We start from the raw sequence: 24,185 nt of genomic DNA, 5'->3' as shown, positions 1-24,185 counted from the left end.
AAAATAACGGGTTTACACTGCCGAAACTTTTTTGGTTATTGAGTAGATTATTAAACTCTGAAATAGTTCTAATTTTAGTTTTTCCTCCATTTTTTTATGTGTATCATCTGCACTTTTGTAAAATTAAATAGATAACTTTTTCCTGATATTCTGCATGTCCTTTGTAGCAAAAACAAGTTCTTATGACACGGCTAGTTCTAGGAAACCACTTGGAAAAGTTTGTGTTGTATAACACCGGTGATCTTTCCCTAACTTTTTTTCTAATATTTATCTAATCCTTAATTCTCCAATTTTGTTTTCTAAGTACAGTCTGTCCTGTGACCTTTGGCAGTTGAGCTTTAGCCTTTAAACACTGGATCAGATAGGCCATGTGCTGGTTATCTGCAAATTTGTTTAACATTAGTCCTGAGGCACACTAAAATAGTACTCATATGAGAAACAGTTGCAGGTCCAAATATCTTCAGCCTGTTTATCAAATCAGTACATTCATTGGAACATTCACTACTTGGAGTCAATTAGTGTTCAGTCTTAGTGGCAGTATCATTAAATATAAGTAGGTTTGCAAGGGAATGCTTTGCTTAAAAGTGAGTCAAGATCCTTCATGACAGTCCAGTCATTGCTGGTTCAAGCCTGGATCATGTTAGTACCTGTCTGTGACTGGAATTCCCCAAGTGTGGAAAACAATAGGCCAAGGTGCTGTAAGGATGGAGTGGGGGTATGGCAGCCAGTGGCCTTTTGGTGAAAGATAGACTGCTGTGCTGCAGTCTTGTAGTGACATCAGCAAGCAACGTGCCATTCCTGCAGTGAGTGTGGGCTCTCCTGGATGGGGCACTGTGGAGCTTGCAGGGTGCAACTGCGATCTGAGCTTTTCTATTCTCCCAGTGTGACAACGGTCATTGCCAAAAGTCTAGGTACTGTACTGTTAATTGGACATAAAATATAATTGACAATTACATAATTAAAAAGAAACCTAAAAAAACTTTGGACCTGTGATTCAAATGCAGAATATATCATTAGAAATGTGTATACAGATATTTAAATCTAAAATAGTTTGTACCATATATCCGTGTATGCACAGGCAATACCTATAATCTAATTGTTTTTCCTTTCATGCAAATCAGAATTGAAAGGTAAAACTATTTTTTATTAATTAGCTGTTGCTTGGCATACTTGTTTTCAATATTGCAGTCTTAGTTTATTGATTTATGTAATTCTTGATCTTTGTCATTAGGACATTGAGTATTTGCAAACCTGTGTTGCACAAATAACAGAACTGCATTGATCAAGGCATCATTCTGAACAATTCTAGTTTTAACAGACATGAAATTAGATTAAATAAAAACGTATTTCATTCTGCAAGCGCTTTGTCCCAGTATGCAGAAATTAAAGCAGAATTAAACACCTCATACCCCATGCATGACAGTGCCACACAATTTTGAGGATAATGTCACTTTCAATGGTGAGATGAGTATTACTGAGTAAAGAGTCTCAGAGCAAAAAAAAAAACAGCAACCAGCTAATAACATAAAAATAAATTAAAATGGATTAAAATTTGCATACTTAAATACGAGATATTTTAGGAACAAAATGAAAGAAATCAGAACCTGTATGCTGATAGATTTGTAACTCTGGAGATGAAAGATAAGGAAATCTTTAAAATCTTCAAGCTGCATCACAGGACACTATTTAATTCTACTTATCTCTGTCTCCAACAACCCTAACCCTAACCCTAACCCCCCCCCCGGCTACAGGTTTGCCAGAAGCTCACAGAGTATGGGGTGCACTTTCATCGGGTGCTCCCAGAAAAGAAATCGCAGACTGGGATCATGTTAGGAGTGTGTTCTAAAGGTGTGCTCATTTTTGAACTGCTCAACGCAGCTCGCACCCCGGTCTTGAGGTTTCCATGGAGGGAAACCAAGAAAATCTCTTTCACGGTACGGTTGTATTCTTTTGTGTCTCTCATGAAGAAATGGGAGGGAGGGGGAAATGAAAAATGTACCTTCCTTACAGCATTTAAATCCTTTATGTTACATTTGGAGTCTTTGGATTATTAATCTACTCCTTACCCAAAAAGCAACATGTGCCTCCTGACATTCACCACTGCCATTAAATTATAGCTCTTTTTAACTGGATCCAAAGGAAAACAAGCTGTTCCATGGTCTAAAACAAACTTCAGCTGATTGCTGCTTTGCTGCTAAAGAACAGTTATACTTTTTTGCACTTAATGATAAACTGTTGCTCTGGCTGTTCATTTAATCTTCACTAGATCACAGTTTATTGAAAAGGTGTTCATTGCTCTCACTCTCAGTTTAGCATGTTTAATTATTATTTTGTTAATTTTAAATTATGATGTGCAGTATAGTTTTGCTGAATAGAATGTTTGTCTAGGCACATAAATTGTTTGCATCTATACTGTAGTTTAACTGCAGCTGGAAGCCTGCCTACAGCCATAACACAAACCAATCCACTTTATGCTTGTAAAACTGTAGGACTGAAATGCAGATTTAAACAGACTCTGGGATTAGTGATCCCTGTAAACTTTACTTGAGGGGTTGATGAGGCATAGCACTTAGCAACTGTGATGTTAAGTGAAAGCAGCTCATCTTTTATAATTAGCAGACTTCTTTTAAGTGGTTAACAGAGTCTGCTGATTCCCTTTTGAAATAACCACCAAAAGTGAAGAGCCGTAATTATTCCTTATTCTGGATGCCTTTACTGGATTGTGTTTATGGAAGATTTTCCATTTCTTCATTGTCTGTAGCCTGTGTCTACAGGCTAAAACTGGATTTTATCTTCCTTTACCAGAGCAAGAGTTGGAGCCAAGAAACCTGTCGATGCCACAGTATGTTTCACATTTGGTATTGAAACTGTACTTCTTTTCTTCCAAAGAAAAAAAAGATCAGCTTACAGAACACCTCTGATGGGATCAAGCATCTGTTTCAGACAGACAGCAACAAGACCTGTCAGTACCTCCTTCAAATGTGCTCTGCTCAGCACAAGTTCCATCTGCAAATGAAAGCAAGGCAGACCAACCAGGAGCTCCAAGACATCGGTTAGAGCACTATTCTTCGTATCTTTTTGAGATCTGTTTATATATATGACTTTCTGTCTCTATACTCTATATTTTCACTACTTCAGAACTGAAGGTCATTGTCCATTTACTGTATATGTGAAATATATTTAATGACCCTTAAAGCAAGAATGATGTGAACTCATTTTAGTCAGTTGTCTTTTCCTCCCTCCAGAAAATTCCTCTTTGGGCAACATGAACTATCTCAGTGCGACGCCTCCTAGAAGTGGATTGGGACACGCCATGAGTACTGCTAGCCTTGCCCCTAGCTCCACTGGGCTTTCTGCTGACCTGCAGCCTGTACATACCGACCAGCTGAAGAGGATCTCCCACTCTGAGCTTTCCCTGAATAAGCAAGGGCCAGGAAGGTGGCAACTTGTAGTGGACCCCCCCTATCCCAGTTTCGGCCCCAATCCACGAGCGATGAGCAGATCACACCATAATCTTAGCCGGGTCCCCGAGCCCCCCGAGGGGCCTGGTGGCACGCATGCCAGCCAATCCCGCAGTAGCCTGAACAGTGCCCATCTGCTGGCTAATCCAGACGGGTCCAGACTGCTGGCCTCCCACCAGAGAGCCAGCTCTGACACAGGCTCCATCACTGCGTCTAGGAAGCACGAGACGTGAGTACATTGGGATGCACTGTTAATCCTCAGAGGTTTATGAAGTAACAACTGTTAAAGCAACAATTAAACTGATTGTTACAATCCTGTATTCTGATTATCCATGGAATAGTCATGTTTAGTCATATATAGTCATGTTTATTCAATAGTCATGTTTAGGAACTACTTGGGTAAGGCGGTGCACCTCTGGTAACTCATTAGGATATTGTAATGGCATGGAGTGGTGAATGACCAATCGTGAATTCTAAAATCATTTACAACAAATTCCTTTTGTTTATAGCCCTAAAAAGCAAAACAAAGCATCTCGTTTGTAGTGTGGTTTGTGCTGGGCACCTTACAAAGCTGTCAGCGATCGCTTATTTGAATGTTCCCTGCAGCACTTCTTGCTAGAAAAGCTCTTAGGTTGGTATGACAGATGTTAACAAACTGTTTTTTAGCTAATAAAAACGAATATATTAAATTGAAGATCTTATACGTTTGCAGTTACAGCAGTAAGGCTGTGTATTGAATTGTCCTGATTTCATGCATTTAGATTCCTAAGAAGATAGTGTGCCCGTTTCTTAAAAGAAAACACATCCCATGTGGCATTTCTGCTTGAACTAATCCAATATCTGCAAATTAAATAAGACAAATCCTACTCTGCATTTCCCTCTGCTCCATTGGCTCTGATAATTGCCTTTTCTCTTTCTTCTAAAAGTGTTTCCAGCTCCAAGTCCTTTGCAGGCTCGACTCGAAACCCTGAGAGATCCCTCAAGGATTCTGACTCTTCCTCCTTTGAAGAGACAGGACAAGCCTATGTCGTAGGTCAGGACTTTTTTTAAATTCTCATTTTCTATGTCAGCTTATCATGGTGTTTATTGTAGCCTTGCAGTAACATGCCAGGTAATTAGAGCTTTTTAGCTCTAATCATGAATTGGTAAAGCAATTTTAATTATTTACTTAATGTAAGATGAGGTTGTAAAACTCTAAAACCAGTATAAAGTTTTCTTCAAAGTATGCTTGGGGTTATCTTTTTTTGGTACATTCAGGCTGTGTTTGCACACTTGCCCCCTTCACATGCACGTTCTTGTTGAAGTTTGCAAGGGCTTAGGGTATTCCATCTCTGAATTTGTGTTTCACAAGGGTGCTCATGAGCACCCCGATGCACCCTTCTTTGCAGTCTGCATCGGAGCGGACTCCTCTGAAGGGACTTACCCCCAGTTCTTTTTTGTGTGTTCTTTCTCATCAAAGTGGAGTTGCCATGGAGAATAATTTTTAAAACTCATTTTATATGAAACAATTTCTTTAGACTACTTTAGATTCATGTATTTCTAGGTATGAAGTTTTGACACAAAGCTTTTATTTCATCTCCCTGTTTCAACTGATAAATATTTGTTTACCTGTGATGTATTTTGTACATGGAGTATTTAATAGTACAACCTTTGAGGTATTGCCAAGTCTACCTTATTTAGTTTCTTGTGAATGAACGGGAATGAATGCGTTATGTTCCTCATACTGCCTTTTTTGTAATGGGACAGATTAAATGATGTGCATTTAGTAATTTAGCTTTGAGTAAATAAACTGGTATTGCCATATTTTCCTTAGTTTGCTTAGTTTTGAGTCAAGCCTGCTCAAGTGTCCTTGGTGTGTCACTACTTTTATGCAGGGACAGACCAGGTGAAATTCAATTTTGTCAAGATGTGAGCAATGTGCACCGCAAAAGCAGCATCAGCTTCAGAAAGTATTTTGACCTTGAGCCATGTAACCTTCGACTGACCTTACTCTTTTTATAAACTGCACCCTCGAATATTCATGCACTTGAAGTCCACACATGCACTGAAGTGGGGACATGGAGGAAGGGCTTAGTACGAGAACTGGGACATCATGGCCACAGACTCTCCTCCAGTGAAAATAGATGAGGGACTAAAATATCTGTTGGTCTCAAGAAGAGTTTGAAATCAAATCGTTTGGGATATACAGTAATACATAATATACTAAATGTTTAGAATTACAGTAAACCCAGTTTTTTAGCAAAGGTTGTTAACATTTAAACATGATGGGCTAATTTTAAAACTGTTAGGGGCTTTTGTAGTTTAATTAAGCATAATTAATACAGTTGAAAAAGCTATTTGTCTTACTTTCCAAAGGAAGATGAAAAAAGACAGTATTATTAGCTTTCTGTGACTGCTGTGGCATCTTGAGCAATTCCAGAGAGATGGTCAAGTGACCACAGCTCTGAGAGTGCTGCCAAGATGTCATTGGCTTGACAGTCAGCACTGAAGCAGCTTTTCATGGTATTGATGAGGGCTTCATCAATTCTACCTGCAGTGCCCTGACTCTCACTGTACAGTAGCAAATGGTTTAGGGCACAAATAAGAGGTGGACATCCCAACATTGAAATATCCTCTGAGATATGTACGTCTTTGTATCTCCTGTGTAAGTATAAAGGGTGCTACAGTGAGCCCAGCTGATAAAAAGTGGGCAAAACCAAACTGGAGAAGATGGAAAGAATGCTTGCCAATTCTGTTTTTTAAAACATTGAAGATCTCCTTGCAGCTAATACCAAAACTATTGTACTGTGATGAGAAAAAGACTGAACTGTGCTGCAGTGGTTGATTACAGTGGACCATCAGTTATGGTTTTTGGTTGAAAAGAAATGACAATGTCATATCTTTTTATAGGGATAAGTATGCACAGCTCTGACATGCCTTCTACCCCTGGCTCTTTAAGTGTGAATGGTAGGTTAGTGTTTTTTTCCCCTTTTCTTTAAATCTAGGGTTAAATTTCTTTCAGTCTTTACACTTGTAAATATAATTTTGCTTTACTGTCTTCTGTCACTATTTCTTGCCCTTCCTTTCTCTACCATCCTTGCAGACATCTGCTTCAGGTAAAAGCATTGTTCTTTATTGTTCCTTCCACTGTTTTTCTTGTTTCTGTTTTGTATTAATTTTAACCCTTTTCTTCCCTGGGGGCTGTTTTTTCAGAGGTTAGTTCTCATGATGGCGTAATGCATTATAGCAGCTTTTGCTTGGTGTATTCCACTTAACTGTGTTATACTTTAACTTTTAGAAGATGTCTTCAGACGATCATATTTTGAAAAATGTGACCCTACTCTAAGTCTGTTAAGGCAGAACTCCCTAAATAGATTTTGTTGTTCAAGGACCTATGCATATGAACCCCATGTTTCCTATGTTACAGTTCATACAGCAGCAAGATAAGCTTGCACAACTTTTCTCTTTTAAAAAAAAACACTGGGGTCTCCCTTTTAGTTGAAGTGCCAACAGCACTTGGTCTGAGCACAGACTAAGCTCTGTAATATTGATATCGCAAGTATTAGCCTCACGTTGTAGATGGATGATTACAGAACATGTCTGGGCTCGTTTTTGATATTAGCCAGAGTTGTTGCATCTTTGTGACGAGCATCTAATCCTAAAACTTCTCTGGGGTTTACAGCGACATGAGGGAGTTGCACACTGCCAGTTAACACCAACTCTCAAGGCATTGCAGAGCCTACATTGTATCAGGAGCTGAATGGCTGGATGGGTGGGCATGTTGGATTTTGTCTGCATACTCATTTTCTCACGTAGTAGGGGGCCCATTGCTGTGAGCAGAGATGTAAATCATTTTCAATTCCAGTTAGATGGGCATGAAATGTAAAGCACAAAAATGCTTAATTTTCTACAAACAGAAGTCTTTTTTTCTGCTGTTTCAAAGTTAAAATGGATAAACAGTTGAGCTGGTTCTTATCTTAAATGTGGTCAATTTGGGAAGAATGAGGTGACTGTGATCTTCAAATTGTGCTAAACACAGGGCATTTCCTTTAATTGCTTTGTGCTCTCGTGCGTATCACAAAATTTGTGAAGTTTCGGTATACTTGTGCATTCTTTGGCCTTGCATTCAACTTAGAATAACTTTTAGTTTGGCTTAATGTAGCCAGCTAATGCAAATCAACATGGCCTAAAACATTGTTTTGCACATAAAGTAAAAATACTGTAGTTATAGAAAAGGTCATTTCCTGTACTTCATTGTCACAAGCCAGAAGTAACTAATTCAGGACAGGGGATTTTACTTGTCATTTCATGCTCTGCAGTTGAACAACTGAAAACCAATGTAATATAAGAAATAATTAAAGGTTATTTTAGAATCTGTTACAGACACTTGGGGTCCCCTTTAGAAAATCTCTAGATAATTGAAAATTATTCAATATTGTCCTAGTTGTTCTTGCAATTCTACTGAAAACAAAAGCTTTACAATTTACTTACCACAAAATAATATGTATTGATTTTGTGACCTTCTGAGAAACCACCCCCTGCTTGAAAATTCATTAAAAAATTTGCTTGTAAAAACGTCACCCTAATTCATACTAATATTGTGCAAGAGTGCAATGCATGGAATCACAATTGTGTAAAGAATTTTGTATTTCCTTTTCCAATAACTGAGCTTTTTAACATGTGGTCACACTTTAGTAACAATAAGGTCAGTCTGTAGATTTTCCATGAAGACTCTTCGAAATAGTTATAGTATTCTTAAATTTAAGCTTAAAAAACAGACACAATGGTTGAATCTTTCAGAATTGGTTAATTTATTACTGAATATACAGTGGTGTGAAAAAGTGTTTGTTTCCTGATTTCTTTTTTTTTTGCATGTTTGTCACACTCATCAAACAAATTGAAATATTAGACAAAGATAACACAAGTAAACACAAAATGCAGTTTTTAAATGAAGGTTTTTATTATTAAGGGAAAAAAAAAATCCAAACCTACATGGCCCTGGGTGAAAAAGTGATTCCCCCCTAAACCTAATAACTGGTTGGGCCACCCTTAGCAGCAACAACTGCAATCAAGCGTTTGCGATAACTGGCAATGAGTCTTTTACAGCGCTGTGGAGGAATTTTGGCCCACTCATCTTTGCAGAATTGTTGTAATTCAGCCACATTGGAGGGTTTTCGAGCCTTAACCGCTCCGAGCCTTAAGGTCATGCCACAACATCTCAGTCGGATTCAGGTCAGGACTTTGACTAGGCCACTCCAACGTCTTCATTTTGTTTTTCTTAAGCCATTCAGAGGTGGACTTGCTGGTGTGTTTTGGATCATTGTCCTGCTGCAGAACCCAAGTCATTTCAGCTTGAGGTCACGAACAGATGGCCGGACATTCTCCTTCAGGGTTTTTTGGTAGACCGCAGAATTCATGGTTCCATTTACCACAGCAAGTCTTCCAGGTCCTGAAGCAGCAAAACAGCCTCAGACCATCACACTACCACCATATTTTACTGTTGGTATGATGTTCCTTTTCTGAAGTGCTGTGTTACTTTTACGCCAGATGTAATGGGACACACACCTTCCAAAAAGTTCAGCTTTTGTCTCGTCAGTCCACAGAGTATTTTCCCAAAAGTCTTGGGGATCATCAAGATGTTTTCTGGCAAATCTGAGATGAGCCTTTATGTTCTTTTTGCTCAGCAGTGGTTTTAGTCTTGGAACTCTGCCATGCAGGCCATTTTTGCCCAGTCTCTTTATTATGGTGGAGTCATGAACACTGACCTTAACTGAGGCAAGTGAAGCCTGCAGTTCTTTGGATGTTGTTGTGGGGTTTTTTGTGACCTCTTGGATGAGTTGTCGCTGCGCTCTTGGGGTAATTTTGGTCGACCGGCCACTCCGGGGGAAGGTCCACCACTGTTCCATGTTTTCGCCATTTGTGGATAATGGCTCTCACTGTGGTTTGCTGGAGTCCCAAAGCTTTAGAGATGGCTTTATAACCTTTTCCAGACTGATAAATCTCAATTACTCTGTTTCTCATTTGTTCCTGAGTTTCTTTGGATCGCAGCATGATGTCTAGCTTTTGAGGATCTTTTGGTCTACTTCACTTTGTCAGGCAGGTGTTTTTTTAAGTGTTTTCTTGATTGAGAACAGGTGTGGCAGTAATCAGGCCTGGGTGTGGCTAGAGAAATTGAACTCAGCTTTCCAAAGACTCAGCTTTCCACTTTTTCACACAGGGCCATGTAGGTTTGGATTTTTTTTCCATTAATAATAAAAAAACCTTCATTTAAAAACTGCATTTTGTGTTTACTTGTGTTATCTTTGTCTAATATTTCAATTTGTTTGATCTGAAATATTTTAGTATAACAAACATGCAAAAAAATAAGAAATCAGGAAGGGGGCAAACACTTTTTCACACCACTGTAAATTGACTCATTTTTATGGTCACTGTTAGTTGCCTCTTATGCTTGGATAATATAGGTCTTCAACTTTAATGGGTATTTCATCCAAACATTTCTAGAATTGTTAAAAGCTTTCTTTAGGTGTTGTTGGGGTGCTCTCATAGTTTGCTGCTAGTAATTCCTTTGCAACAGCACAGCTTTAGGTCTCCTTAAGTAAGTTCCTATTTACTACATTTGCTAAATATGTTACAGCTCTTTTAAAATAACATTCAGAGGTCCTAGAGAAATTGAATTCTACTTCCCTTGTAAAGTGTTTTGATTGATATAGGGTTAACATGGAACTGTTCCATCAGTATCAATTTGTGTCTTCTGTTCCTTTCTTTTGTTCGTGCCAGGCATCCAAAAACAAATGCTCTAATTTATATGCCAACTGGCTGGTTGTTAAACATGGGTCATTAGCCGTTTGTTGACCTTCTGTCATTCAAGACAGCAGACAATTAATGTGCATGATTATAACCTTTCAGATGTATGCAAATTGTCATATAATCACATATGTAATTAATAGCAGCAAGCAGTGCAAATGTGGGGTTTGATAGTGGTAAAGTTGTTAGAATTATCAGAAATGGTACATTAAAACATTGTGTACTTGCTGTGATGATATGGCATGAAGAAGCAAAGCTGTTTTACTTGATTTATTTCTGTAGCAGCCCTGAAATATACACATATATCTTGAAGTGAAGTGTTCTGCATGGCGACTTTTTGCATGACCAAATTGTTTTCATTGGTTTTAAAAGAAATATAAATGTTTTTGATGTAAAACTGATGGATCATTTTATGTAACTTTTAAATTAACCAAACAAGGCCAACAATGCAACATAAAACAGTCCCAAAATAAAACCAGATTTTCCCTTGTTCTTTATATTGTGTACCTCCTGGTTTGCTGTAAAGCAGGATGTCTGATAAATGTTCCTGTGTTGCATTTGAATAGATTCACTGAGACAGAAGCTCAATGCATTACCATCTCCAGAGAGAGAGATTACAATGGTGAATCTGAAGAAGGATGTGAAATATGGCCTGGGTGAGCCTGCTGTATATTCCTGTGACATTGGTCACTGCAACTGTCAATGCGCTATAAACTGATTACACTTCGGGAAATGCTGATAAATTCCACTGTGTATGCAAAGAGGTTATCAGGCTTGTACCAGATGTTTATCTTGGACTTATTTTAACAATGGTTCTGTATTTTAATGTAGTTCAGTGATACTGTGGTCTCTTTTTTTTATTTTATATCGTTACCTTCCTGGGAAAGTGGAAGTGAAGAAGTGAGAAGTTCTGTGTAGAATTGTACCTTTAATATTAACACACATTTGTTTGGTATGGATTCCAATTTTTTGCACGTGTAAAAACTATTAAAACTGCGGTTTGCTTCTTTAGGTAGTTTCTGAACTGGTTATAGACAAATCAAGCCACTAAAGATGGGACTTTTATTTATAACATCTTAAAGACAATTAGGCTTTCTATTTCTGGGATTTTGATGATTGTAGTATCATTTGATTCGTGTTTTAGTTTTAATATACCCTTTTACATTTGTGGTAGTATCTTCCTTACGTTTACATTGGCCAAATTGTTTTTTGAGAAGAAAGCTGTAAGCCTGTGGCAAATCTCCTGAAATACCAATGCTCTAGTAAAAGGCATACCTATTTTTTTAGATGTGCTAAACTGGAGCTTTTTACGATTCAGTTATTTATAAGCATTTTTATCACACATGAGAAAGGACAGGATAGAGCAAGCTGTTTTTTTTGGCACATGGATGTATAATGTGTTTGAAGTTCTATATGATGTGCTACTGCAGGGTTTCAGATAGTTGGGGGAGAGCACTCTGGCCGGAAAGATTTGGGGACATTCATCAGCTCCATTACTCCAGGGGGACCTGCTGACCTTAATGGGTGCTTAAAGCCAGGTATGCTATTTGGGTTTGTCTGTCTGTTTGACACAATATAGTATTGTCTGGGGTCTCATGCTGCTTAATTGACTGTGCATTTTTGCAGGAATAGGATTGGAATTAGCCAGACCAGAGCGCTCTTGGTGTTTTAGCCAAGTGACACCTATGACTTTCTGGGCATGTGTAGGCTAACCGTGACATCAGTGATAGATGTGCCACAACTTCAGTAGGTTCAACCCCTTCCCATAAGGCACTGTGGAGCCTTAATGTGAAGTGACGATTGGGTCTGTAGGTGAAAATGTCTATAAAAATCAATCAATTTATAACCACATGAAGGAACACATACATACTGTAGAGATGTAAGTAATATCTTCCAGACTTTTGCATGATGGAAAAAAATCTAATTAATGCTCTGCCTAAAGTTGCTTTTGAACATATGACTTAAAAAAAGATTTGCTTGGCTGAGATAATGATATCCTGTGATTGGTCTATCCTTTCCTTAGGAGATCGACTAATTTCTGTGAATGACGTGAATCTGGAGGGCATCTCCCATGAAGCAGCTGTAGAAGTCCTCCAAAATATGCCAGATGATGTCACACTAGTGGTCTCGCAGCCAAAAGAGAGGCTTTACAAAGGTACATCATTATTCTGTATTTACTATTGACAACATGATTAATGATTTCCCTTTGTTTGTTTTACTTCAGAGGAATAAATCTCTCCTATGTAAAAGACAAATCAAATATGCATCCTAGAACGTATACCAAGAATGTGTCTATGTACTACACTCTTTATAAGCAGAAGACAAAATGCATACGCTGGTTGAAATATCTTGGAGAAAAAATCATGATCATTTATTGTCATCAAGCATCATAACTATAATTTCCAAGTTAAGCACTCTGATACTGAGAGCGAGTGGAGGGAATAGAAAGTTGCTTTTGCTTTTTACCGTTTTGGCACTTTCACACATTGTTGGATGAGAAAAATCTGCACTTTAAATTGGCAGAAATCTCAAGGCAAGTGTGGATGTATTGTATCAGTATGGATATTAAGATGCAGATTAGAAGGCATGGATAGCATAATGTGTGTCCAGTAGATAACCTTTTAACTTATGCATTTATCATTAGAGTCTGGAGTTATTACGGATAACCCTATGATGTCTTATTTATAAATCATGGGAAACAGAATTGCTTTAGGAACAGGAGGAGATCGATCAGGCTGACTAGTCTCACCCCAGATCAAAAGATGGTGCCATTCTCTTGCGAGCCTCTGTGTTTCCTGTACCAGCATCATGGTTTCCTGTCTTATCTTGATTACATTTATATGACGTTTTCTATAGCTTGGATCTGTGTAGGAGGTGATGGCTTATAGTGCTGCTACTGCAGTCAAGCCCTTATTGTTGGCTGGATCTCTCATAGCTGCCTGATTCTTGTTTGGGAGTTCCTTGATCAGATGGAGGGAGATAACCATTAGAATGAAAAGGAAAATCGAATAGAAAAGTTCAAGAGATGATGATAAAATAATGCTGTTATATTGGAGTATAAAAGCCAGAGTTTCTATTAGTTCATCTACTTTTGCTTCTGTATTGCTTTTCTCGCTAGAATCTACAAGTACATTTCAGCTCAAGAATCAAAGTCGCGCAAGGTCACCCGGACAGAGGCAAAAACAAGATGATGAATCCTCATCAGAAGAACACAACAGGGCCCCGAGTTGCTCCAGACCAGCTTCAGGCGGCTCGGCGACTGTGTCATTAAGCAGGCAAAATGGCAGCATGAGTTCACAGGATTCTAGAACCGAAAGCGCAAGTCTCTCTCAGACCATCATCAATGGCTTTCATAAAAAACAGGTCCCTGATGGAGCAGCACCACTTCCTTCTTGCCATCCTGAAAACGCAGTGACTTCTGACACGCCTGCACCAGCTTTACCTCCAAAATCCTGGAAGGGACGAATTCCTGAAATTGTTAAAGACCAATATGATTCAGACAGAGGGGACTCAGACATGGATGAAGACACATGCTCAAGTAGCCAGGAGAAGCAAATGTCTAAAGTAAGCAAACTTTGTTTTTTCAGGAGTCAGGATTTAACATTTCCTAAAAAAAAGTGTTGTGTATTTGAGGTGTGAGTGAATGCACGGATGTTGTCGTTCACATCTACTAGAGGGATTGAGAAGCAGTGACAAACAAAACAAAGAGCATAATGGCATTTGACGTATACCCTTTACATTAACATGCTGATTGTATTGCTTAAACTATTAGAACTGCTAAGCACATTGTATGCCATACAACTTGAAATTATTTTTGATTGTTTTAAATGATAGTTACAGGTAAAAACTATAGCAATAGTATTAAATATGTATTAATTACTATATCTTTAAAGTTGTCTTTCTTAAATTGTTGCAATGTCCAGGTGGAGATTGTCAAAGAGCAAAGTATTTTCAGTAAATAAAGTATATAAAGAGAATATTGTGGGTTGATTTGTCTCCTTTCTCACAATTGATGGTGTATAATCAGTTACAGCACTGACATGCCATTCACGTTATCTGTGTAGCAGGCATGCTCAGTTAAATTTAAGTTTATGGGGTAAATATTTAACATGATTCTGGAGTGCTGCAAAAGAGTAGCCAGGGCTACACATTTTGACTTATTCTGTTGTACACAGTACGCTTACGGACAAAGGTGGTTTTATTTCATAGGTTTGTGCAATATTTTGCTGAAATCTTTTCACAGAATTAAAATGACAATATGAGATTTCATTATAAGTACATTTAATTCAGTTAATACCTAATCATTCAGGCACACAGTATATAAATAGTTCAACCTAAGAGTTTTTTGCTTATTACTTCTGAATATTCCATTAAATTTGCATGCATTTGTGAATGAGAGTGCATTGCACAAAGCATGCTCCTTTTCTCAGCTTTCACAATTTATAACTTCCAAGACTTTTGCATGTATCTGTTTTCTTACTTCAAGTTACAGTCGTGTGATGTTTTCTGTTTACAGGGGTTGTCTCCAAGCAGCTCCATGGAAAAATTAAGTGGTAATGCCCAAGGTGTCAATGATCTCAAACCTGGAGATTTATTTGACGTACACTTGTCCAAAAAGGACAACAGTCTGGGCATAAGTGTCACGGTACTGTTCGGCAAGGTTTTTGCACTTCTTTCTTTTTTTTCTTAACTCGTAACTGTTTGTGTTTGTCTCTAGCCTCACTGCATGTGAAGTGCTTCGCTTTGCTTGATTACTTGGGAAGCAAAAAAAAATGTTCCTTTTCGCATGCAAGTATTTGAAGCATTTGAATGCAACACAAATTCACAGGGGATGTGTACAATAGGTACAATGACTTATTTGAGCATGCGGTTAAAAATCACATATTAAGAGTGAACCACAATGTATTCTTAATTTGGTATAATGATCTTGCTAATATCTGTGCCTGCACGGATTTCTGTTTTTGAATACTTGATAGTTCTGGTGTGTGGAAAAAGTCTGATTACTTTCAGCATAATACTTCATATCTTTGTGATCTGAAGCATGATTCTCTTAACAATTTGTCTGATTACAATCTTAACACTGTTAATTTACCATATTACATAAGAGTAATACACTATTTAATTGGATTGCCCGCTGCTTTTATAAATTTAGAAGGGGCTCCAATTACATTATCTAAACTGTTATCAATAAGGAATACCTGAATCAAGTTTTTCATTGAGCACAAAAACAGTAAAACACTATAACCACGCTGTAGCTGCTTGTATTGAAATTGAGTGAATTGTTGGCTTTTTACTTTGCTTTGTTTGCTTACCATAACCAAACAAAATGGAAATGTACTAAACTCTGATTCTGGGGGTATTTATACCACAGCCTGATCACTTTACATGACTGAGATAAGTTGGTAATTGTTTCTTTTCCATTCCAGGGTGGGGTGAATACCAGCGTGAGACATGGAGGGATATATGTCAAGGCCATAATTCCTAAAGGGGCAGCTGAACTTGATGGGAGGATACATAAGGGTACATTATGGCTACGGTTTTGACTTCTTATTTGAATTAGCCTTAAACTAGGTGATATTGGGACTACCACTCTTCTTTTCAGTCTTTGCAAGCAATCCTTAGGAAGAAAAGTCAGTTAAATGAAATGTTGCAGTGATTATCGAGCTTGTAAATATTGTCCATGCATTGTTAGCTTCTTTCCCCTTCATTGGTGTTTTCTCTTTAGCCTTTTTTAAAAATATGACATGTTCTGAAAGCAGTAAGCTCTCCTTTTCAGATGCTGATAACACCCAATGTAAACTTCAGTAACATTTTAAACTTCAAATTAAAAGGTAATTTTGGTGGCACACCTGTGCCTGTATGCATATTCTCAGCCCTAGTTACCTTGAGAAATTCTAATATTGCCTTTTTTGCTTGTTAGGTGACCGTGTGTTGGCTGTTAACGGGACTAGTCTGGAGGGTGCCACTCACAAGCAGGCTGTGGAGACCTTGAGAGATACTGGCCAGGTCAGAAACAATTTTCATGTCCTTTTTTAATTAGTGCAGGCATACCTTTGAGAATTATATCTCAAGTTCTGTACTACATCCTTCTACAACCTGCTTGTAGTGCTAAGAAAATAAACAAGTTGGTTGAAATATCCAGAAAAAATGCTAATGAGCAAACAGAAGTGTCAAGCTCCTGAGCTCATTTTGTTTGAAGCCTCGCTTTTGCTTTATTTTCACTTTTTAGCACTTTTGACCCCACAATGTGGAAATTGGAATTAATACCATTGGTAAAAAAAAATTCCACCACTGAAACACATCTCTGGCAAAACTGGGTTATAATGACCTCTGTGTGTGGTTTCTTATAGCTCTTCACTTTGGTGCAACGTGTTATAAGAGGTATACATACTTTTGTTAATCGTCATTAAAAGTTAAGATTTTTGTGTTTTAGTGGAGAATTGATGATTGTCAATTGGCTACTTCCCTTTGCGTGTAAGAAACAGTATTCAGTTTGTAACATTATTCTTTTGACACCTGGATTGTCTTTTGCTGCTTGACATGTTCTGCAGGTAGTCCACCTGTTGCTGGAAAAGGGCCAGCTTCCTGCTGCAAGAGTGCATGCTCCTGTCACCCCACAGTGCACCCCTCCATCAGTGTCCAATGTGCAAACTGATCAAGAGGTGGTGTGTGAAGCACAGGGCCCACCCAAGGAGTACAGCTTCATTAATGATGGTAAGGAAACTGAACTTGGTTTTAATCAATTTTCCATCGCATTGGCCCAACTACAATCTGTCCCAGGGGTAAGGAAATAATTTCATTACCAAGTAGGAATTTAAGGGTTGCTTAACTGACCCAACTGAGTACTTAAAGAATTAGGAAATACCTGTAAGGGGTGGTTTCAAGTTTGCCTATCACTGCTTTATGTTAAAATGACTACACATTGGCTATTTCAACAGCTTTTGTTCTTGCAAAAATATAGCATTATTCAGTTATGTAATGTGATTTGAATTGCTGAATGTTACAGATCCTTTTGCCCTCAGTGAATATCTGACAAACCAGAGTGAGGGAGCAGTTCTGAATACAAGTTAACAGGTTGGCTTTCAATAACAATCAAAATGTTCCAGGAATATTTTGAATGGTTAGACCCAGAAGAGTGCTCAGTTATTACTCTTAAGGATAAGGAAAAAGTATAAAATTTAATGACAAGGAGGTGTAATATTAGTCTGCTTTTAAATTAATTTTTGTACTGTCAATCTCCACAGACAATGTGTTTGAAGTGAAGCTGCTGAAGAACACGTCAGGCCTGGGGTTCAGTTTCAGCAGGGAGGAGAACCTTCCCATTGAGCCAGCGGGGGCCAGTGTAGTGAGGGTGAAGAAGCTGTTTCCAGGGCAACCAGCAGCGGAGAGTGGCAAGATTGAAGTGGGCGATGTCATTCTCCACGTCAACCAGACCTCCTTGAAAGGGCTTTCGCAACACGTATGTCAGTTCTTTACTGTCCAAGTTCAAAATGTCAATTTAAGAATACATGGAACTGGGCTGTGTAATGTGTATTCCTATCCTTGAGGTTTTTTTATACCAGCTCACTCACATGGTAGAAATAAAGTGTAGGATTTCTCTTTGGCCTTTCCTTTAAAATTATTTTGAATTCTAAAATATTCAGAAATAAAAATCAGAAAAAAAATCATACGATCTTTAGTACCGTTTCCTTATATTAAAGTTTTAAATTTTATAGTTATATAAATTAAAATGAATATTCAAGTTGTGATTATTGGTTGTTAAAGGGGAAGGTTTGCCAATATACAATATGTTATTATTCAGTTTTATTTTACTTGAAAACTTAAACTTACCTTCCATATTGAAAAATGTGTTTTTAATACAATAATAGTCTTGACTTCACCTTCATGTTATTTTTTCTATTTTTCTTCATCTTTATGCAGTCTATATTACAATGTATACATATATTGGATATTGATATGGTCAATATTATTTTAGCAATTGCAGTCATCCTCATCATTATTTTTGCTGTTTGTTGATTTTAGGAGGTGATATCGGCACTAAGAGGGACAGGGCTAGAAGTCACCCTGCTTTTGTGCCGTCCTCAGCCAGGAGTCATTCCAGAGATTGATGCAACGTTTTTGGTAAGAAAAGCTGAACCTTTATATATTTTTTTTCATTAATCATGCTGACATTGTCTGACTATCTAGTCATTTAGACCATAATGCAGACAAATTTCAGACTGCAGTGGGGTTCTGCTCACAGAAAGTGGCTTGAACCTAAGGTACTACAGTGGGGCCTTTAACACTTCCTTCACTCAATAATCAACTGTAAAATATACTATACTGTGATACATATTAAAGAGATTTAGACATCCTCAGAAGCTTGTAAGAAACTGTTCTATGAAACAAAAAGACAAATGAAAAAACAACAACTACTACCACATGGAGTTGTCTCTTTTTCCTGCCCAACTTCCAGACAACCAGTTTTGAACTACCTTAACTGCTTGAGAGTAAACAAAAAGGCATAAAAAGATTATTTAAGATATATTAAATACATTACCAGACAATTTGACATACACTCAATATTGGGACAGGACAGCAAAGTTTTAAAATCCCCTTTGGTCTGTTGGCAGACACCCATGAGTTCTCCTAGGAAGGAGCTTTCAGCACCTTTGGAAACCAACCAGAATAAATCGGCCCTTCTACAGAAGGAGCAGAGCGACAGCTCAGCTGAAGAGATTGAGGAGAAGGTAGGGGAGGCTGAGGATGGACTGGAAAGGCTCCAGATCAAATCTCCATCACGGCGGGACAGCTACAGCGACAGCACGGATGATGACGAGGTAGAGAAGGCCTTCAGCCCCTCGATGGAGCAGAGCAGTCAAGCGTGGGATGCCAGTATCTACCAGACCCCCAGCTTAAGCACAACCCAGTATGAAACTGCCTGTGAACTGGAGGACACAATACAAACTGCTACCTATTCGCCTCAAAGATCACCCAGCAAGCCAGAGTTTCATGACAGGTTGGAAAACCAAAACATATGCCCTTTGTAGGCTTTTCATAAAGGTTTTAGCTCCTTGAAACTGAAAAGAAAAATTTTATTGGGTATACTTATTCTATGCTCCATTGACTGTTCCCATTAGGAACATTGTTTCCACCTGTTTTTTCATTATTTCCCTCTATGTTTTGAATCCTGCTAGTTACAATACAGAGCTGTGGTTTTGAAAAACCCACCACTGTGTTGTGGAAGAGCTATTAGCTATCAGAACTCTTGGGCTAAAATAATCTTCCCTTTGACAAAGAAAAGTTCAAACCTCTTCACATGAGATGTTTAATGACGCAGTATCTTCTTACTGTAGAAGAGCATGCCTGCAGGGAGATGACCCTATAAGATGCTTATACTTAAACTGAAGTGGGAGGCCATACTTTAATAGTACTATTGTTTTCCTTTGCAAATCATTGAATTTCTTTTAATGTTTTTTCTTTGCTCCATTTTGTATGCAGTGCTGTCTTAATTTCTTCGATTAAGGCTAATTTACAATGACAGGGCTCTGTAAACTAGGAGGCAAGATGGCTTACACTGATATTTAGGTTTGGTTTACCTTGTCTCTCTCTTTTTTTTTACTAGCTTGTAATTGGTTTTCAACCTGTCATTCTAATCCTTGCAGCAATCCTCCCTCCCCACTGCTGTCTGAGATGGAGCGCCATCCACAGGCTGAGGTCCCATCTCCTACACCTTTGGATGAGAGATACTTCATCTCTAGCCCCAGCAGTCACTTGGCCACACCACTTGCACATGAGCGTCAGACACAGGGAGTAGAAGCCAATACAGGCTCACTCAGTGACAAAGGCCAAGATCTTGAAGAGTTTGAACCTGTAAGAATTTTGAAAAATGGGGAAGGGTGGAGGTAGAGGCTGAAACATGTACTAAAACAAGAGTCTGCAGCCTTGTGTCTGGAGAGCCATGGTCCCTACAGTTTATATAGATAACCTTAATGGCCAGTGAAATTTGGAAAGCCTCAAGTTAAGTGACTGAATAATCCATTTCTGCCTCTATAATCAGCTGGAATGAAAATCAGAAAACACTACAGCTCTCCATGACTAGGGCTGCAGGCCCCTGTGCTAAGTATAATCTTATAGAGCTTTAACTGTTTTGCAAACTCTAGAAGCTGAAATTCATCTATAATACTATTTTTCAACAAAGAAAACATTCCACATCGTAACCAAAATACAAAACTAATGCAATTTTAAATGACAATTTACAAACCCAATGTTCTATTGCTAAAAATATCTCAAAGTAAATTTGTCAATTTTTATGCGCACACTACTAATTAATGTCGTATGACAGGGACTAGTCTACATTACAGCCACAGATCTCCTGTTTGCGTTGCCCCGTTCATTTCCATGACAAGAATTCAACTTCTTTTGCTTGCTTCTACAGCTGTGACATCCAGTCCTGAGATACTGAAGTTGTCTCTATTCATAAATTATTGCTGAACAGATAACTTTCTGTTACCATTGTTATAATAAAAATTACAGTTGCAATAAATACATTGCAGTCAGTAAGTAAATTTGGCTCTGTATTCCAGCACATTGGATTTGAAATGAAAGAATGACTGAGGCTAGAGTGCAGAATGTCACCTTTAATTCGAGGGTATTTACGTCTCCTATATGGTTCACACAATAAAATCAGAGCCCTCTTTATAAATAGTTCCCCCATTTCATGGGACCAAAGGTAATTGGACACATTAACATAGTCTTAAATAAAATTTGACATTTTGCTGACAGATGCATAATTATTTTTTTAGAAAAAGAAGCAAGAGTGTGTTAATACACATTACTGTACAAACAGTATTTTTAAAACTTTTTTCTTCGTCTTGTGATCTCAGAGTGTTTTGCTTTTGGCTCTTGTTTTCACTACCACTCTTGCAAATCTGACCTGTTTTTTTTTCCCCTTGCCTTCTTTCTCTTCCACATAGGAAGCTGAGCTCAGTGTCTCTTTATTGAAGTCTGAGAAAGGTAGTCTGGGTTTCACTGTCACAAAAGGAAATGATCAGAGCTGCTACATTCATGACATCATCCAGGATCCAGCCAAGAGTGATGGCAGGCTGAAGCCAGGGGACAGGCTCATAATGGTATGTGGAATGGTGACAGCTTTCTCTGCAGCTATGCTTGTGTTCCAGAAAAGTTCACTGATTCAGTAAACTGATTGTAGAACAATGCTTGTGTTGTATTTCTGTTTAATACTTGTTCTTTTGATGGGGAAAAAACAATCATTACATTTAAGTATAAGAGGTTGTAAAATGATTAATTTAGACCTTGCAGTTTCAAGTTAGGTATTGTTGATTAAATCCAGAATTTGTTGCACCCCTAATAGCAATCTGAGGAAGGTACAGTAATCCAAGTAATTATTTTCTGGTTAATATCAAGTTGCTACAGTATGTCATCTTGTTTATGTAGTCAGTATTTATGTGTAGTCAGATAAAAAGCAGTCTTGATAGGGAGATGTGTCCCTTCACATAGATGTTGTATTTTGTTAAAGTTGCAGCTTGAATTTTTTTTTTACAGATTTCCAAGCCTCTGTTCACTATTAAGTACTGGTAAACGCTAATGTTTGAAACCAATAGAAGTTATAGATTATAAATCCTGTATGACATTTGCAAAACAAAATGCTTATCCTTTTAAAAGCTGCACTCAGACTAGTGTACATGTTCTTTCTGTCTTTGCAGGTGAATGGGACTGATGTCAGCAACATGAGTCACACTGAAGTAGTCAATGTTGTTCGAGCTGCGCCCAAAGTGGTTGATTTAGTGATCGGCCGCGTCTTGGATGTCCCAAAACCTCCTATAGAGCCCCGTCTTCTGCCAGATATTACATTTCAGTGCCAAGAGGAGAAACTAGGTAATTGTTAAATGTTTTTTTAATATTTCTTTAAAAGATCAGTATCCTGCAAAATTCTTCCATAATCCCCAGTAATCTTATATGCTTATGGTTTACATATCTTATATAATATGGATCCCGAATACTTGCTAAAAGTAATAAACAAAAAACCTGATGAGTCTAGCATCAGAAAGGCATTTTATGCAGCCAAATGTAACAGAAAACTTGGCACACATCCTAGCCTTTAATGGCTCAGAGCGTCTGCTTCCCCTGGGTTATACTGGCTGGAAAACTTGCAGGCTGTGCAGGAATGCCACATGTTATTCCAGCAGACTTGGCTTTAATACACAGCATAAGGGTGCAGGCCTTTATTATATCAGGTGGTGTTTTAATGGGGTTGACCAGAATCAACAATCACTGTAGGTCACTTCCACTGATGTTGTTAAGTTAGGTATGTGAAAAGTATGTCGTTTAGGAGATTGGCGATTACTAATAATTCTTCACTGTCAGTTTTTATAAACATGTAATATGTTACTATTACCAAAGCTGTTTTTTCAGCTGTGATCAATATTGAAAGGGTATCAATATCCTTCAATGGTGACATTAATAAATACATTTTGAGAATGATTTTCCTATATATGCATCTATTTATAACAATGCTTATTTTTCCCCTCAACTTGTAGGGCTGGTTCTGGGAGGTGGCAGTGAGAGTCCATATAAGGTGTTATATGTGGCAGACATTATCCCGGGATCAGTGGTTTCTGTACAGACATGTCTACGACAGCTCGACCTCATCCACTACATCAATGGGACTCTAACTCAAAACCTGTCTCTCATGGAGGCCAAGAGTCTCCTGGAGTTGTCAAAGCCAAACATTATACTGAAAGCCACAAGGTAAACTGCACAAGGAAGTAAAAAAACTTGTAATATCTGATTAACTGATTATTTTTCAGTAATACGGTAGTGCATTTTCTCATGACACTTCAAAATAATCATTCTCTTGACTTCAGATATATCTGTCTGAATGTAGTATCTGTCGCTTGTTGTATTAATTACTACAGTGTATTATGACTGGAGGGTATAGAAACAAAAGTAGAAGAGAGGTGTTTTAGACTCAGGTGAATGGCCACATTGTACTGTAGTATCATCACCAGCAGGTATATTTACATTTGGACTTGTTGAAGATACAATAATTTAAGGTCACGCACTAAAGGAAATGAGAAGTACAGTTTACATGCTTTAATGCTAAATATTATTGATTATTTGATCATGGGAATACTGATCATTAAATATTGTAAAAGAAAATATATGCATGGCAGATCTCCACTGCATCTGTTGATCGTAATTATAATGTTGACTTTTGCCATACATTTTAAAGAATGCACTATATACAGTATAAAAGAAACCAGTTCTAGAAATTGAAACAGTGTCTCACTGGTAAGTCTCTGAGTTTTAAACATTGCCAGAACGTGCCTATTCACATGAGTACAGATTAGAAAAAGAGTGTAATTTGTAATGGGTTGCGATTGTAGTTGCACCCCAGTTGGATTTTCAGTCAGGTATTATCAAGTGAATCGGTGTCCAATGGTTGTCTCCCTTGCATACACAAAGAAATTGCTTTATCTAACACTCTAAGTAAAAATGCAACTAAAAAATGTCGCAACTAAGCAGGAAATATTTGGTTTCTTTCCTTGTGAAAATAAATTCTGAATATTTCATATTTTTCTTTCTAGGGATGGTAGACCACTCGCACCAGGAACAAAAAGACTTGTATCATTAAACAACCTTAGTCTAAAATTAAACGGATCCTCTGGTGTGAATGGTAAGAATTAATTGTTTAATAAGTCAAATGCAGGGCAGTGCCTATAGCTATTGTACTTACTATAGTAATTTTTAGTGAAATTATTTATTAGACGTTTAAGTAGTGTAGGTAGTGTTAATGCACAATGTATAGCATTAATCAGTTTGTCCACTTCTCATTAAGGCTTGTGGGTAATGAGTAACTTGCTAAGTGTCCACCAATAAGGAGGTTTCAAAGTTTTTCCTCCAGGAAATGCACATATGTTGCTCCTAAAGCATATATTT

General features: G+C 37.9%; 1 protein-coding gene across 10 annotated transcripts in view; it reads left to right on the top strand.

Annotated features, from left to right (window-relative positions):
- The window catches only part of ptpn13 (protein tyrosine phosphatase non-receptor type 13), an 86,214-nt gene that overhangs the window by 50,606 nt on the left and 11,423 nt on the right, over window positions 1-24,185 (top strand). For 5 of the 10 annotated variants that reach the window (XM_015340104.2, XM_015340101.2, XM_069186973.1 and 2 more), the window contains exons 16-36: window positions 1,752-1,934; window positions 2,890-3,052; window positions 3,246-3,690; window positions 4,388-4,494; window positions 6,351-6,407; window positions 10,811-10,900; window positions 11,675-11,782; window positions 12,268-12,399; window positions 13,363-13,808; window positions 14,761-14,904; window positions 15,671-15,764; window positions 16,165-16,250; window positions 16,796-16,958; window positions 17,489-17,703; window positions 18,267-18,365; window positions 18,857-19,242; window positions 19,889-20,096; window positions 21,200-21,355; window positions 21,950-22,121; window positions 22,784-22,994; window positions 23,834-23,922. In XM_015340104.2, the coding sequence (XP_015195590.2) occupies window positions 1,752-1,934; window positions 2,890-3,052; window positions 3,246-3,690; window positions 4,388-4,494; window positions 6,351-6,407; window positions 10,811-10,900; window positions 11,675-11,782; window positions 12,268-12,399; window positions 13,363-13,808; window positions 14,761-14,904; window positions 15,671-15,764; window positions 16,165-16,250; window positions 16,796-16,958; window positions 17,489-17,703; window positions 18,267-18,365; window positions 18,857-19,242; window positions 19,889-20,096; window positions 21,200-21,355; window positions 21,950-22,121; window positions 22,784-22,994; window positions 23,834-23,922 (3,754 nt within the window). The remainder of the gene's footprint in view (window positions 1-1,751; window positions 1,935-2,889; window positions 3,053-3,245; window positions 3,691-4,387; window positions 4,495-6,350; window positions 6,408-10,810; window positions 10,901-11,674; window positions 11,783-12,267; window positions 12,400-13,362; window positions 13,809-14,760; window positions 14,905-15,670; window positions 15,765-16,164; window positions 16,251-16,795; window positions 16,959-17,488; window positions 17,704-18,266; window positions 18,366-18,856; window positions 19,243-19,888; window positions 20,097-21,199; window positions 21,356-21,949; window positions 22,122-22,783; window positions 22,995-23,833; window positions 23,923-24,185) is intronic. The other 5 variants (XM_015340112.2, XM_069186975.1, XM_015340115.2 and 2 more) reach the window with 5 other exon arrangements.

Source organism: Lepisosteus oculatus, chromosome 3 (genome assembly GCF_040954835.1).
Source record: "Lepisosteus oculatus isolate fLepOcu1 chromosome 3, fLepOcu1.hap2, whole genome shotgun sequence".
NCBI lineage: Eukaryota > Metazoa > Chordata > Actinopteri > Semionotiformes > Lepisosteidae > Lepisosteus > Lepisosteus oculatus.
Note: the sequence above shows the minus strand (reverse complement) of the source record. Positions and strands in the feature narration are given on the sequence as shown.